This window comes from Electrophorus electricus, chromosome 22, assembly GCF_041902795.1.
Source record: "Electrophorus electricus isolate QZ-2024a chromosome 22, ASM4190279v1, whole genome shotgun sequence".
In the NCBI taxonomy this organism is placed as follows: domain Eukaryota; kingdom Metazoa; phylum Chordata; class Actinopteri; order Gymnotiformes; family Gymnotidae; genus Electrophorus; species Electrophorus electricus.
The window spans coordinates 209,816-227,500 of NC_137518.1; the positions used below are offsets into that span (position 1 = coordinate 209,816).

General features: G+C 41.2%; 1 protein-coding gene across 4 annotated transcripts in view; it reads left to right on the plus strand.

The window, feature by feature from the left end:
* Positions 1-17,685, plus strand: part of LOC113581997 (low-density lipoprotein receptor-related protein 1-like) — a 98,616-nt gene that overhangs the window by 9,523 nt on the left and 71,408 nt on the right. For 3 of the 4 annotated variants that reach the window (XM_081705531.1, XM_081705529.1, XM_035520618.2), the window contains exons 2-4: positions 5,117-5,239; positions 15,113-15,250; positions 17,588-17,685. The exon at positions 17,588-17,685 is cut by the window's right edge and continues 22 nt beyond it. In XM_081705531.1, coding sequence (XP_081561657.1) covers positions 5,117-5,239; positions 15,113-15,250; positions 17,588-17,685 — 359 coding nt within the window. Of the gene's footprint in view, positions 1-5,116; positions 5,240-14,170; positions 14,469-15,112; positions 15,251-17,587 lie in introns of those variants that run through there. The other variant, XM_081705530.1, reaches the window with a different exon arrangement.

Genomic DNA, 17,685 nt, shown 5'->3' on the forward strand with positions numbered 1-17,685 from the left:
AAAGGCACATAAACATATAAATCCTGTGCACAATACAATAACTTGAAACAGAGACATGAATTATCACACAGCTGCTGCAATCTATGTACTTCAGACTCTTAACCTATCAATCTCTGTGCTGGCATGCAGGTAGGCCCACCTCTTTTTGGAGGTTTCCTGATTGGCACATTACAGTTGGACTTTGTTGAAAATTTTAACTGCGGATTAGAGCCTAGGTGAGTCAAAGGGGTGCATGCATGTGTGTTTGTTTTCAGAGCAAATATTTTAGTGACAAGTCTCATGTGTAGCTATATTCATCTTGAATCATAGAAGCTTTGAATTAAGACATGGTGAACGAACGATCGATCGATCGATATATATTTATATTAAAAACACCAAGCAAATAAACTTTTATATATATCTTACTTTGTTGCTTAACTTGGGCTGCTAACGTCTTCAACTACTTTACCTGGCTGTTTCCACTGGCGCCAGGCTCTCATTGTGATGTATGAGTGTCTGAGGCTTTGTGTATTCAGCAGGTACAGGCTGCGTCACTAATGGTTTAAACACATGTCCCACTGTCACGGCCTTTGAGTGCTGTTCCATGTGCTAGTATGCACAGAATTAAGCATTGTGGTAAGAAAAGCATTAGGATGAGATGCAAAGAAAGCAGAAAGAGGAACCAAAGTTAAGACTTAACAGTTGCAACTAGGTTTGTGGGTTTATTTTCATTGTACAAACGCTTGTGGTTGCTGAAGTGACTTGGGGTGTGTGTGTGTGTGTGTGTGTGTGTAATGAAATGCACAGATATTCCACAGTGCCAGAACCTCGTATAAAGACCCCCTTCATGGCTTTGCAGTAAGGGAAAGCCCTAAAATAACTACTGGTCACAGTTTATTTTGAAGAAAGCACAAGCGCGCGCACGCACACATATAGTGGTCACCTTAGACATGCATACCTAAGATGGTCTAAAGTCTCTGTGGTAGAAACATATTCTGGGCATATTCTTCTTCAGAAGGTTCATAGACATTAACTAATGCAGCAAAGCAACATTTACCCACCACCACCTCATCAATGTACAAAGATTTATGAAGCCCATATTAGATTAACTGACATTTAATTCTGTCATTTGACATTTCATGACACCATGTGAACATTTCCTTTGTATGACAGTATGTGTTCATCATACATTTGTTCTGTATGCTACACAAGACATTAATTGAATTTAGCAATATTTTTACATGTCCACATTTATCTTTTGTTTCCTTCTTTCTTAGTTTTCATTGCATTGTCATTGTACTGTTACTGATGGCAGTGCATGAAGCTGCCAGAATTATTTGTTATTGAGTACCATATATCCTTTGTGTATAAGTGGCATCATTACATTTTTAGTGTATTCTTGGTTGCATTTCAAAGTCCTGACTTTATGCAGGCATGGATAAACTGGGAAAAAAAAAAAACTCTGAATGAACTGAATTTAGCTCAGTGTATCCAAAATCATGGGAAGTAAAATTCCCAACAATCTTTCAGCACCATTCAGCAGGGCTCATAGGTGCTGGAAGTCAGAGTTTAGTTACAGAATTTTCATCCTTGAGTTATAACTGTTTAAAATTCCTTCCTTGTGTTCTTAGTTGTTATTGTTCTCTTTCACTTTGCTGATAAAGTATCCAGTGCTAAAGCCCAGGCTACCAAACCTGACAGTTTAGGATTTTCTGGGAATAGAGCTGGGAGTAAGAGTGGGGTTTTGGACTGCATCCTCATTTGACTCGGTATAGAGAAGCAGTGAATAGAAGTTGCCTTTTTTTGCCTCTTTTGCAGCCAAACCAGAACAAGATGTCCTTTGATGGCCTCTCGACTTGTTGCATCACTGGCATTGGTCTGGGAACACTGACCTGGATATTTAGGGCCAGACTGGTCCAACACCAACTCTGAATAAGTAGAACTGTTGGAGAAAGAGACTTTTATATAAGATTAAAAAAACTGAGAAGTCCTGGCACACTGGAGAGATATGGAAATTCAAGAAAAAGTCGGAACAGGCATTTGAGCAAGTTATTCACAGACCCAGACAGCAGCCTGCAGGGCCTGACTACAGAAGAGGGCCAATGACATGCTAAAAGCTAAATGGAGAATTTTCCATAAACTAGCTTAGTTTTACATCAATTATTATATTTAACCTTTGTTAAATCTAAATAGAGAATTCCTCTTACAAAGGCCATGACCTAACATAAACATCCTTATACAGTTGTGTAGTTTATGAAGTTTTTGGAAGTGTGAGCGCATTAGATATGCTGTGTACTGATGTGTAGTTAGGCACTGGCCAAAAATACATGGTCAGTCTTAAAGGTGCCATAGAATGACTTTTTATTCAGTATTTTTAAATTATTCTCTCTTGTCCGTGCAGAAAGTATGCGACTTTGGTTAGGGCAATAAGTACCCAGATTCAGTTTTACACAACCTTTTGTAACCATATAATTTGGCCTTAGAATGAAACGAGCTGTTTCCTTTTATACAACCCTTTTTTGGTGCGCACATGAATAATTGATAAGCTCTGCTCTGATGGGCTTGTTTACGGTGAGGCACCACGATGGCTCACACGGAATCAACAGGTCAAAATTAGTCACTGCCCAACTGTGTAAGCTGTTCATGGAGCATTTAGGCTCCACATGTTAACTTGTATGTTTGAGCCTGCACCTGAATATATTTCACTTCCCAGCCAAAACTGACCATTTCCACTTCAGTTTTACATGACTTGGTGGAGTGATGGAGAAGCTAAGGTTAGATAGAAGGAGCTAGTTAGGTAGCTAGCTAGCTATAGGCCTAGATTAGACATCTCTGAACTAGTTAGTTTCTGAGTTATTATGGCTTGTTGATGAAATAGAAATTAGAAATTCACTTGACAAAGACATTGACAAAGATGCATCTTGTATTGTAGATGTATATGACAACACAGGCTATTATTCTGGATGAGACAGGAAAGTAAAAACCACCGCATAATTAGTCTAAATAGTTTGTCACTGAGTGTGTGTACACATGCTTAATAATTCAATAACTGCAAAAAATCAGATTTTGTAAGTAATCCGATTAACGTGCACTTGGGTATTGTGATGATGGGAAACCTCTGGGTTTACATAAGTCATGCAATAATTGTATTTCTACTTTGCAACCAGCCAATAATCACATGGAATGATGTGACAAACTTCAGACATTTGCAGATATGTATCTTCAATTTTTTATGGTCATTAATAGTAGGTAATGTTGCCATTTTACAGCTTTCTCTATATAGATGCAAAGACGCAAATCATCTCTTTTTCATGGAGCATGTGCTGAGATTATTTCTGCTCACCACATCGGGCCCTTAATGATCTATCTGGTTAGAGAAGGCTGTCTATCAGCTTTCTTAATTTGATTTCTAGGCCATACTCTGTTCTAAGAAATCATGGTATGCTGTTTGCATGTCCACTTGGATTTCTCCAGTTATCGAATATGATTGGATTATTAAATGCATGTAAACACAATCATTATTAGGTACTCAATTAGCTAGCTAGCTTTGGTCATTACTTGGGGCTTGCTAGCTAATGTTACTTGCTTTTCATCTCAACAACACAAAGTAAATATATGTGGTCCAGCCACATATATTTGAACCTGCAATGAAGGACATTTTTTTAGACACACACACACACACACACACACACACACACACACACACACACACACAGAGAGAGAGACAGTTGGTTTTGGTGTTATGTCTTGTTAATGAGCTATAAAGGGACTGACAAACATCTCGTATTGTAGATTTATAAGACAATGCAGGGTGTTTATTTGACACAGGCAGGAAAATGAAGTGAATTAAGTATAAATAAGCCAGGTTGTCGTACTTTTTAGCTAGCTAGGTATAGTAGCTAGTTGCTTGATAGTAGTTAATGTTACCCAATACTAGTTTGCTTTCGAATTTGACAACGACACAAAGTAAATTAAATTTGTTATTTTCTTTTGTGTTGTTTCACAGTAAGCTAATGTTTAATTAATTGTTTTCTAAAAGTCTTCGTATAATATTAGGTAATTTGTATAATTTCAGAATATTACGATAATTCTGATCATTCTAATTTAATAGCAGTGTATAAACAGCAGTATTCTCCAAGGCTCAGTTCTCCCTGGCAGCAAAGTAGCTAATTGCCTCAAGACTTCATAAGAGTTTAGGGCCTGTATAAAAGTATAATGTATAACTCAATATAAGAGTCATTCAACAATTTACTGAAAGTCAGGCGTATACAAATAATGCTGTCACATCATAGTTACGCTGGAATATCCATACACAAGAAGGAAATAAATGGCTCTAAACAGTGTTATACAAATGTACACGGAATTCCTTCTTAATGGGCATTCAGTGCTCAGGCTGAGGTGAGAAAGTGTGTTGACTCCACTACATCACAAGAGGAGTTGTTTTTCCAAGACTGACCAGGCCCTGCAGGCTGGTGTCTGGGTCTGTGAGTAACTTGCTCAAATGCCTGTTCTTCAGTAACACTGAAAGCTTATGTTTACATTATTGAAAAGCTATTACCAAGTCAGACAGAAAAACCACAAGATTTTCCCCCGGTCTGTTTTTTTTTTTTTTTTTTTTTTTTTATGCTTGGTACACTTAGAAGGTTGAAGAATCTCTGGCGCTCTGTCACTGCCTTCCACCATGTTTTCACAAAACAAACCCACATTGCGTGCTGCTCCCGTGTCTGGGAGACCAGCTAACGTTGGCTGATGCTGGACAGCATTTAATCTGAGTTTTTCTCGGCATGGTAATCAACCGCAGTTTTAACGATAGATAAAGTTTGAAACAATAATGCTACCCTTCGTGTTTACTGTAGTTTACCATGAAACTGGGATCCGTTTTGTCCCTAATCAGCATGTTTTAAATTTGGATATTAAATATTGGTTGTAGCAGCTCATCTAACTGCATAAGAATATAATCATTTCAAATATTATGTTAAAAAATATACATTTTTTTTTTCCTAGTAGTGTAGCTTTATATAGGAAGCCATGTATCATATCATATATATATATATTTTAATCTGGACTTTTGCCAACAAATATTCAATTTTTTTTAGTGATTAGTTATTGCTGTTGCTTCTTTCTTGTGGTTTTGCAGTGCTGAAGACATGTAGCCCTAAGCAGTTTGTATGTAAGGACCAGGTGACGTGCATCTCTAAAGGCTGGCGGTGTGATGGAGAGAAAGACTGTCCTGATGGATCTGATGAGGCCCCAGATGTCTGTAAGTCCAAGTTCATAATCTGATAAGCTATTTTAAGATCTTATACATGTTTTGCAGTTCTAGGTATCAGCATTGATCCCTGTATTTCAACAGTATTCTAGTTCATTGGTATCTTGAACTCTAACCTACTATACAGGCTAGATTATGTTCTATGAGTAAATGACAAAGCACTTTTATATATAAACACACATAATATATGATTTTTTTTTTTTTTGGCAGCTCAAAGCAATGAAAGTTGCAATTAATCAGGCCCTCTATCCCTGATCTTACCATCCCTGATCTCACCATCCCTGATCCCACCATGCCCCCATCCACCAACATATTTGACCCTAACCCTAACCCTGGCTTTTCTAGTTATGGCCAGTATATTGGTGAGGTCACAAGGAAGCACAATTCATCCAAAACAATATCAGCACACAGAAAAATGTATACTTCTTTTTCTTTCAATTCTCTGGATCATTGTTTTTCCTGTCTAACCCCTGCTGTGATGTCTCACTTGTGCTAGTTCTTCAAACTGAAAAACTTTATTTGACTGTGCTGATATTCCTGGACCAAAAGAATGACCTAACCAGCGACTGACCAGCGATTGAGTTCACCAATGAAAATCACTGCCCCTGTTTTTCTACTTAAACCTTTTACTTTATTGCTGACAAGGTTCTGAAATTATCTTCAAGGAAGTCTGTTGTTGCTCAGGGAATGTGCTCTGGATCTCGGAAAGTTTACAGCTTTGAAATGTCAGAGCAAATTTTTTCCCCTTGCAGTCTTTAAGGCAGGTTTGGGCTTCGTCAATTGCCTTCTCAAAGTCCTAGTTTATGTGCAGCCATGGCGCAACAATAAAAACCTCTTAAACCAGAACCATTTTTTTGGTTTAGTACACTGTCACTCAAAGGCAGGACAAGTTCTGATTTTGTAATTATTTAATTTCCTACCTGAATCCTAGCCTCAGGGAACCAGTGCCCAGCTTCATTCAGCCAAAAGATGTAATGGATGGCCCTCTCTCCTCAGTCGCCTTCTGATTTCATGCTTAATAAAGTTTCTCTCTCCATAGGCTTGACTTGCCTAGTGGCCGTGCTTAAAGAGTCCTAGAGCTGGGAAAGGATGCTGAGCAGTGGTGGCAGGTACTGAGAGAAGGGTTCATGGAGGGAGGGTTAGGAGTCAGGAGTGTAGGGTTCATGGAGGGAGGGTTAGGGGTCAGGAGTGTAGGGTTCATGGAGGGAGGGTTAGGAGTCAGGAGTGTAGGGTTCATGGAGGGAGGGTTAAGGGTCAGAAGTGTAGGGTTCATGGAGGGAGGGTTAGGGGTCAGGAGTGTAGGGTTCATAGAGGGAGGGTTAGGGGTCAGGAGGGTAGGGTTCATGGAGGGAGGGTTAGGGGTCAGGAGGGTAGGGTTCATGGAGGTAGGGTTCATGGAGGGAGGGTTAGGGGTCAGGAGGGTAGGGTTCATGGAGGGAGGGTTAGGGATCAGGAGAGTAGGGTTCATGGAGGAAGGGTTAGGAGTCAGGAGTGTAGGGTTTATGTAGGGAGGGTTAAGGGTCAGGAGTGTAGGGTTTATGGAGGGAGGGTTAAGGGTCAGGAGTGTCGGGTTCATGGAGGGAGGGTTAGGAGTCAGGAGTGTAGGGTTCATGGAGGGAGGGTTAGGGGTCAGGAGAGAAGGGTTCATGGAGGGAGGGTTAGGGGTCAGGAGAGAAGGGTTCATGGAGGGAGGGTTAGGGGTCAGGAGAGAAGGGTTCATGGAGGGAGGGCTAGGGGTCAGGAGAGAAGGGTTCATGGAGGGAGGGTTAGGGGTCAGGAGAGAAGGGTTCATGGAGGGAGGGTTAGGGGTCAGGAGAGAAGGGTTCATGGAGGGAGGGCTAGGGGTTGGGAGAGAAGGGTTGGGTGCTAGATGAGGGGTGCATGAGAGCTGCTGTGTTTTGTGACCTGCTCTTCCCATCCCCTGGTTCAGTGTCTGGAGGGGAATGGAGACCCTCAAATGATAGTCACTTCCCCACCCTGACTCCCCCTTCACACATAATCTCTGCCCCGCTAATTCTGGTTGTACTGTGGGATACTAGTTCCAGTCCAGACTTGAGAATATTAACCAGTCTAGTTTTAGAACTTTTCTGTGAACTTAAGTATGTTTGTAAAGTGGACGATTCATTTGATGTTGATCTCAGATTCCATTGCACCCCAGGTCCACTCCAGGTGTGCCTGTGTGTCAGCGTGCGAGCGTGGGCATGCTCACACTGGCTGATGTGAGTAGATTCCCTGACGTAGGTGTGGATGTGTGTGTGGGGGGTGTGTTGATGCAGATGCCCTCAAACAGTGAAAGACTGAAGCATGATAAAGGGGTTTATTTATTTACATGGTGGGATTTCACTGTGGCCTTTGTTGAAGTGGCCCACATTATGGGTGAAGTCAGCCTCTGTGCCCCCTGCAGCTGGTTAAGCCATCCTATGAGGTCTTCTCCAACACAATGCCAAGCTTTGTACTGGAGCACTGGACTTGAATGAGCGAGTAAAGCAATATGCCTGCGGGACCACAAACTTAGCATCCTACACTGCTCTACACCTACACTACCCTACATTACACTGCCCTACATCTCTACATCGCTCTACACCTACACTACCCTACACTGCCCTAGAGCCCTACATTGCCATGCAATAACCTACAGCCCTACTGTTACGAGCCCAACCTAACTTGACAAATAATATGGCTCACGACTAACAAAACTAAATACACCGGCCAGCTTGCAATATGAGTGCTATCCCTACGTGATGTGAGAATGTGAAAGTTGGTCTCTCTTACATGTATGTTAGCTTGGGGAGCCACAGAAAAGTCAGCTTTCCTGAAGTCAGTTGCCATAATGGCTTCAGGTCACCAGAAATGACACCAGAGAGGCAAGCACCACTACTGGGTAATCTGTTCAGTTTTCTTTAATTTTTACATTTTCTAATTGGTGGAGGCAAAACCAATATAAAAACATAGTCATTGGGAAGGGAACTCCACTTGCACATGGGGTAAAAGGGAAAAGGGTTTTGGAACCAGTACAACAGGAGAACTCCAGTCGCTCTGTCCAGATTCAATAGCACTTATCTTTTTTAATATGGACCAAATCCTTCTTTACCATAATTAGGTTACTAGACGACAAACGATAGGGAATCACATCCCCAGTATCCACATCATTCCATCATTCATGCATTGAAAAAGTAGTTAAGCTAGGACAATCCCCAAACAAATTTTGGAATTCTTGCACTAGACTCTGAATATCTTCCTGCTGTTCTTTGAAAGGTGAGTAAGATGTTTACTTAATTCCTGTAAATATGAGGAGTTCTGTAACCGAGCACTAACCCACTCCACCCTCCCCATCTCATCTTGCTCTAAGAGTGGAGTTCCAGACTCAACTGTCTGATTAACAGACATGGATGTTATGGACACTTTTAAGAAATCTCCACCCTCTACAGGATTTGATGTTTTCAAAAAGCAGGGTAATAGTCACCACTTCCGGACAGTGATGATGGAGCTTTAATAGATGTCACCTGCTTCTCAGCAAAAGACCCACAGCACTCTCCCCTAGAGATGCCACCTCGCGATCTTGATTTTCCTCCTACATTAATGCCTCTGTATTAAATTGTTTGCAACCACATCCCCAGAATAATGGAGCACACATGGTGTTAGACAATTTCATGTTTCATCTGATTTCTTGACTGTTTGAAACACAGCTACTCCATGCACAACCCATAATTGAGCCTGAGGTTTTACTAAGGTTTACCAGAGAGCCTGAGCACAAGTAACTACACAGCCCAAAAAATGTCAGGAAACATGAATCTCACAGAGGGTTTTGTAGCCACTGGCATGATACAAAAGTGGATGCCAGCAAAATCATTCCCTAACAAGAGATGAAAACCTTTTACAGACAAAGCAGGCACAACAGTTAATATACTAGTGATAGCAAGGTTTTTTATATATATTTATATATAAAATCAAACAAATATATTATTTCCCAGCACACTCTATTAGGACTCAATCTGGCAACTCAAAACCATCTGCTGAAAGATGAAGTTTCTGTTAACAGCAGAAACTGCGCAGCACCAGTGTCTCTCAAGATAGTCACAGGAGTTTCAGGTTCCCCCTCAGCTATAGATGTAAACCCCTCTGTGACGAAGTCAGAGACCTGCCCCATCATCGCATCACCTGCTGGACATTAGCGATACCTGATGCAACATGTAGTTGAACCAGATAAGTAGACTTACCTGAGATCCTTGTTCCAAAAGAGTGGTTGCTGGAGCAACCCTTGTACAGGTCAGAAGGGTCCATGCACATAAAAGGAGCCATTTTTCATATCCAGAGCACCAATTTTACCTTCCTAAGTCTCCATCACACCCTCTGAAACAAAACTTCTGTAAATGGGAGGCTCGGCTCCTACTACAGATTCTACCTCAGACTGGGCAACAGGGCTGACTACTCGACTGAGCCTTAAAAATATCTCAGTATTAAACACATGATAACATTATTGTGGACACTTCAAAATACCATCACTGCATTTAATAAAAATTCTTATTTCACCAGTGACGGACAAAGCAGCCCTGCTTTAACAACCTCTCACATTCACTACTGTGTGGTGCTTTGATCGTGTCTCTCTCTCCTCACTGCTATGAGAGATATGCCAGAGCACAGCAGAAAGTGGTGTGACCTCAGAACTTCTCCCTCCATCAAAAAAGATTAAATTAGAAGTATAGAAATATTTTGGTTAGAAATAAAATTAAGTGATCAGACAACTGGCCAGTATACATGGTGTCAGGGAAACAGCAAAGTTAGCCAACACAACTGGCCAGCTCCATGATCATAACTTGAAGCAAATGATCACACTTATGATAAGCTTGGAGTCTAATTTGAACCACGTGATGATGGTTTGACAGTTAATTTTTTCTAACAATAACATTGTGTGTAAAAGTTCTGGCTAACTGGAATGATGAGTCTGCAACTTGACCTAAAACTGATGGGCTGACGGGTATCTGGTTGGGCTCAGGTTTGTATTCTAATGATTGAAGTATTTTGTAACTAGATGATGGATGCGGGTTTATTCCAAGGAATATTCCAACGTTCATATATTTTCTCTCTCCTGTATGCACTTTCTCTCCAATTAGTAATGCCATAGCCTATAGCAAGCTAGCTAGGTGTGAATCTGTTTATCATATCTGTGTGGAAGGAGGGACCTCTTTACTCTTTGCAAGGAATGATAAACAACTGAGTAGTTTAGCAGTTATTTGCTTATGAGGTGTTAAGGTTGGGGTTCTCATGGGGTCATTTCTGCGTTCTCATTTTCCTCTCTGTCCTCTTTTACTTGAGGGACCCTGTCATGGAAAGCTGAATTTCCATAACTTTAATAAAATAAAGAATTTTGAAGTAATATGTAAATTTGTTAAATTTATGGATTGTTTTGAAACTTTCATTCCATATATGAAATTTAAACTGCAAAATCATCCATTTTAAAATCGCTCTTTCTCTGATTTAATTGGAACAATCTCACATATTCTGCCTTTTTAGCTTACAGAAGTTTAGTCTTGCCCGCTTCTCAGGCAAATTTCAGCTCTGAGCACTTTTTGAATGAGGTACAGTACAGGGCAGCCAATCAGAACAGTGCTCATTTGCATGTAGGCATTGTGGTTCTTTAGACTCATTGCAGTAGACAATGTAATTTTTCTTTTCTCCAAGCTGTTAATCACTGTTGGTTCCTACAAAGGAGTTAAAAAGACACATACATGCCTCAAAACTTTGGCTGAAAAGGTTCACATTCAAGCGATGAGAGAGTCAGTCAAGTCAAATGCATTTATATATCACTTTTTACAACAGATGTTGTCACAAAGCAGCTTTACAAATGTCCAAGTCCAAGCCCCCAGTGAGCAAGCCAAGGGTGACAGTGGTGAGGAAAAACTCCCTAGAGCATGAGGAAGAAACCTTGAGAGGAACCAAGACTCAAAGGGTCCCCCTCCTCCTCCTGACCAACAACAGACACTATAATAACAGAGAGACTGTTTATTAATATTTCTTATTGAAATACAGATGACACATGCTGCTTTCCCCTGGCAAAGAACTGGTTTAGTCTACTTGACAAATTATGACAACATACCATTACATTTCATTCTTTTCAGAGAGACTTATCATCTAATCATATTTCCCCAAGTTCTCTACAAGTTCTTCTTGGTATAGCAGTGCTCTTTGGCCAGAGAGGGCATCAAACTCCTGTATGTGTGGTGTGATGGTGTTAGCAATTTACCCTGGTATATATGACTATGGAATTTAGCTTCATGAAGGTGAAATTATAAACCTGTAAGCGCTTAGAATTTGGCTCATAATGATGTGCTGCTGTAAGAAAGGTTGAGTGTTTTCATTGTCCAATGTTTCTTTGTAATGAGCTCCCATGAGTTTATCAAGCGCTACCTGAATTAGCTAGATAGTATTGATGGTTGCAAAGGAGCTGACGAGCAAGAAATTTGCTACCATTATTTATTTATATTTCTCTGGAGGTGGATAAGCATTATCTTATTTGGCTCTCTAAGGATTTATTTACTCTGTTCATTATATAAAGTCCATCACTCAGAGTTTAACACATTATATAGATTGAAGCAGCTGGTTGTGACAGGGAGCTTGCCTTCTCTTTAGAGAACTCCCATCCCAGACTGCAACAGACCTTTGTGGATGAGCAGCTGCTGTTCTCAAATCTTGTCACAAATTTGGCTGTCAGGCAGGTTCCCGATTGCATGTAATAAGTCTCTTTATTTTGCAGAAGCACTTCCAGTGTTAACTCTTGTTTTATTGAGTTTGATGTCAGGTTTTTGCAGCACAGAATGGCTTTTGTCCACAGCACAAACACCTGCTGATGCAGGGTGCTTGTGGGATTCCACCATGTTTTCTTAGCCAACCAGACAGAGATGGGGGTGGAGTAATGAGGTGTTGAGGAGTGTCTCATAAAGTGACTGACAGGAGGTCAGTGTAAACATAGGTTGCTAAGGGAGCTCTAGATACAGATCGGAACACAGCCAGATTCCTCTTCCCTGTGCACCCTCCGACCACCTCCTTTCACACTGACTGCTTTCAGAAGGCCATAGAACTCTGCAACATTCCTCACGTCTGCTCAGGGCTTGATGTTGAATCCCCTGAGCTCCGCCCGCAGACGTCACGGTAACATGAACAGCAACAGTCTGTGGCTGCATCTGGTTTCCATTAAGAGTCATTAGCACAAACCATTAGCAGAGCTGACTGGCAAAGCTCCTATATATACACATATAACATTTTATTTATTTATTTATTTTTGTCAAACCATGTAATTTTTGGCGCACCACATAGAGTCTAACGGTTTCTGTCTGCTTGCCAATAGATGACTATCAAGGTGTGTTTTGACTCAAAAGATGAGACACTCCATGGACATATGGGAACATGCCTTGGGTCATGTTGGAAACTCCAGAGATGTTGTGTTTATCTGGTAATCTGGGGAATTGCTCACATGTGAGGACAACAAAAATGGAGCTCTCTCAGTTAGGAATGCTGAGGAATATTATCTGTTCTTCACAAAACAATCTGGTAAAAAGCAAAAAAGTAACCTGTAATTATGAAACATTCGTGTGTGCCATAAAAGACATGGTGGCAATTATGGTAGTGGTGCCATAATTTACTACTTTACCTTCAGATGTCTGTGAAGTGTTGCTCCTCTGTACAGTCATCTCTGCCTTGCCAAAGAAAATGTCTTTTGGGTGTGCTGAGACACGAGCTGTGTCACACTCTCCCCCTCCTCCTCCTGGGTCAAAAGCGCCATGTGACACGTCTTATTCCGGCTTTCTGTGCCACCAAAACCTCACAAGCACATTTCACCCTGAACAAAAACAACAGTTCTCCAGGCCAGGTACTTCTCCAGGCTTCTACTGGAACTCTGGGACATAGCGCGTGACCCCTTATAACCTCATATTGCAAGAGGCTTGAGGACCTGGTATCTGGCAGAGCTAAGTGTTCACAGTACAAGCCCTCTGTTCACAAGACAGACACACACACACACACACACACGAACGAACGACAGTAGTGTTAAGATAACTGCAGTAATTTAAAAGAACATTTAATTATTTTAAATTATTGGTTGTAAAACACTATTGTGGAGTTCATGCCATGCACATTTAGAAAACAGTGGTTTTGCCGCACCCTTCACTGCACACACAGTCAACAAGTGCATTAATGTGGGCTACAGATCTGTAATGGTGGTAGAAATGGCCCCTGACTCATCTGAGCTCCTTGTTGGTTTTGTTGGGGATGTGGACGTGTGGGTCATACTGACGGCGCCAGCAGTGGTTGATTCACTGCAGTGCTTTACCTGATGCACAACCTCCATATAAGCATCTGTCATTATCCATCTCTGCTTCTGAGAGACTTATTCAGTAAAACATAAAGAAACCTTTTGGGTTTTTGCTTACAGAACCCACTGATCATATAACAAAGTAGCATACAGAATCTATCCTGTTTTTGAATATTCAGAATTGAATTGACTGGAGCTGATGAATTCAGCATTCGGTGTATATGATGAAGATGATGATGATTAAAAGTCTTTTTGGTGTCTCAGAGTTCCGTTATTACTATCAGAGCACATTCAGAGTGGTGTTTGTGTGTGTGTGGGGTGCTGGTTTGTTCAGAGTGGTCTGTGTGTATGCAATACTGGTTGCTTTTGTGCACCACCCCAAGCTAGTTTCTGTTAGAATGAGCAACTGAAATGAACGCAACTCTGAACAAGACAAGTGTTTTGTTTTTATTTTTTAAAAAAAGCCCCCTATCTGACTTCCATTATCAGTGGAAGTGTTTCACTAAAATCATGCCAGTGAAAACCAAAGGAACTCGTAGGATAGTCCTCTCTGCTTCCTACTTATGGGCTGCTGTGGTCTGTTTCTCTCTCTCTCTCTCTCTCTCTCTTCTCTGCAGGTTTCCTCTTGAGCTGTCTCGTCTTCTCCCATTTTTTCTTTCATTATTTCTTCTTTCCATCTTTTTTTTTTTTTTGCAGTGTCGACCTTCCTTTCTTTGTTTCTTTTTGTGTGTTACTATAAAATGGGCCACCAGATGTAAGTTTGAACAGGAGACAGTGAGAGGAAGTAAGAAAAAATGGAGCGAGGAGGAAGAGAGGGAGAAAAGGAGCCAAGATGAACGGTTTTATCTGCAAGCAGGGAGCGAGAGAACAAGCATCAGGGTCAATATATTGGTAATGTTGTGAACTAGGGTTAAGGTCAGTATATTGGTAATGTATATAAACTGAAACTCTGAGGAAACAAGACAAATGTGGAGAAATGGGTTCAGTGTTCACTTGCATGTTCACGTGTATGGCCCACATTTGTATTCACATTTCTGTTCACATGTATGTACACGTGTGTGGCCCGTTTTACTCGACCGATTATTGACATGAAGGTGGGCTATGAACTCTCTTGATGCCACACATGTATGGAACCGTGTGCATGGCTTCCGCTGGTTTGCTGCTCTCTTCATGATGGTCCATCGCTAAGCCCTCACACTTTTGCCTTACTCATGCTACTGAAAAAAAAACAGAAGGAAAACAGGATGTAACCTCATTCCATGTACTTGATTTAGTGCTGCACATGTGTTTTCTGGAGCAGAGCGTTTGGGGGGAAAAATACCAGTGGAGGGACTTGACTACACTTTTCCCATTTTACATAACCTTACCCTAACCCTCTGTGTGGCTCAGTTTACATGCAGACAAAGTAATGAAGATATTGGCTTATAAAAATGCAATAAAGACTGAAATATCAGTTGAACATGATTAGGCTGTTGTGTGTAACCTACTAAATGTCTGGTGTGGGACTAGGAAAACTCTGTGTTGCCCTTTTAAACAGTGTTGTCCCGTATGTTGGGCAGGCCCTCACAGTCGAGCATCACGCTGTCCACCCAACGAACACCTGTGCCAGGGCACTGAACTGTGCATCACTGCGAACAGACTGTGCAACGGTGTCTCTGACTGCCCGGACGGTGGTGACGAGGGTGCACACTGCAGAGGTATGTTGTCACTTTGTCATAGTTGTAAGATACACTGCTGTCTTACAGCCACACCCCTTATGTGACTGTCTGTTTAAGCTCAGTACAATGAGGTGTGTGTGTGTGGGTGGGTGGGTGTGTGTATGTGGGGGGGGGTGTATTTGTGTGTGTGTGTGCGTCCTCAGTAGATAATATGGCAGTGGGTATTTATATTGGCTTTGTTGGTCATGTGTGCGTCTGAGTCCATTGATCATGTGTGCATTTGTCCCAGGCTAATATAAATGTTTAGAGTAGATGGTAAGCAGAAATGTATCTTCACGTAAACTATCAATGTGTCTTGTGAAATTCTTGTATGTGTGTGTCCACAACAGACCACACTACAGCTTGGGAAAACAAATCGTGCAAGTTGGAATAGCCATTTTTAATAAACACACTGCTTTGGTTGGCCAAACATGCAAGCCTTTTATCGAGTGATGGGACCCTTGTCTTTTATTATGGCATGCACTTCTGTGTGGCCCTAACCCAACCCTCCATGTGGCCCTGGCCCAAATCTCTTGTGTGTATAATTTTAGTTTATCATGATAAGCATAGGAATTTGATTTTCATTTCTCCCAGATGATATGGTATGTTGCTGTGTACGAGGTAATTTTTAAAATGATATTTTACATGAAGTGATGAAGGTTGCTCCTTGTAAGCCATTCTTGTTCAGGATTTGATATTTTTAAGCAGTTTATTGTATTGGGTTATGGAGTGCCACCAGTAGGCCTGCAAGTGCAGTATTACTGCCTCATGATTGGTCTCCATCACACAACATGTCAACGTTCTTCAGGGAACCTTTAGTCTATTTTGTCACCTCTGACGAGCCATCCTGATCCTTTCTACGTGCCAACATATCAGACATGTGCTAGATGTCTATCAGTAGTTTGCTGACCTTAACCTCTCTGGGTTTATGAAAAAGCACTGCTATTGTGCATGTTGTCTGCAAGTGCAACCACACTCAGACAAGCAGGGCAGATGATAACACTCAGACGAACCCTCAGAGTGAGTCTGAACCTGAAGCAAATGATCTCTAGACAATGGCGCAGGGTCAGGCCACAGAGAGATGAGCAAACAAGCCTCCTGGAGTGGGGGGAGCATTTCCTACTGTGTAATGAAATGAAGTCTTACCTTTGGAGTCTTACCTTTCTGTTTCCCTTAGACATCAATGGCTGTCACACTGGTCGTCTGCTGTTATAGCCCATCTGTGCTAAGAAATGATAAGTGGTGCACTTGTTCGGACACATTGTTTGGAGCACCTGTGTTGTAATCGGCTGCACTTTGCTTGAGTGTGCACTGCCTGTTCATCAGAACGATTCTTGACATCCTCCTCCGACCCCTTTTGATGACGACGTTATGTCCACAGGATCCTCTTTCACTGGATGTTTTTCCTTGATCACACCATTCTCAGTATACTCTCGACACCGCTACATAAGAGAACCCCACAAAGCTGGCAATTTTTAAAAATATTGGCCCCAGCACTGGTTATGCTGTTTGAAGTTACTCAGATCACTTGAGTTTAACTTGCTCACCTGGTTTATGCTGTATTCTGGGGTCATGTGTCTAATTTCCATAGAAGGATGCTCCAGTGGTGAAAGGGCAGGTGTCTCTAATAAAGTGGCTATTCTGTGTGGGTGGGTGGGTGGGTGGGTGCAGTTTCTGAATTTTTTGAGATTAAAATATTAGCAAATGAGTATACAGCTACCGAATGCTAACCTTCCTATTTTGGAAATCTGACACATGATAATAACATGATGGGGAAACAGGACATAGTTCAAAGAAAAATGTATGTTTAGGAAATGGTAGTCAGTGATGGTAAACCAAAAGCTCAAAGCTCTAAAGTATTGGAGATCATAAATTTATATAAGTGCTATAATTGTGAAATCTAAGTGGAGATTAGCTTTATTTCTTCCACTGAAAATAAAGCGCTGAAGCCTAATATTGTAGCGTAATATCTAAATATATTTGAGTTTTGATTATTCTCTTTGACACTTCTGTGACACTGTCCCTTCTATGAAAATGGTATCGCCCTCAAATAATTGATGAGAATTATTTAAAAACTGAAGTTTTGTGGACTTCAGAATTTACACTTGATCAGGAATACTATACATCACACTTACATTCTGATCCTGTACCTTAACATTATGGTTTTCCTCATTGGTGACATTTTTCTACGTTATTGGATCAAAAAGTTCTATAACTGCATTCTGCCTGAACAAAGCAGAACCAAAGATTTCAGTTTTGATAACTTAATGTTATGTTGTTGAAAAGAACCTCTGTTAGATTTCCTGTGTGACCCCTGTCTTTTGTCTGAATTTGCAGAATTGATTTCAAACTGTAGTATTGCTGGTTGCCAGGACAACTGTGCTGTCACACGGATGGGTCCCTTATGTTACTGCAAGAGTGGCTATGAGATCAGC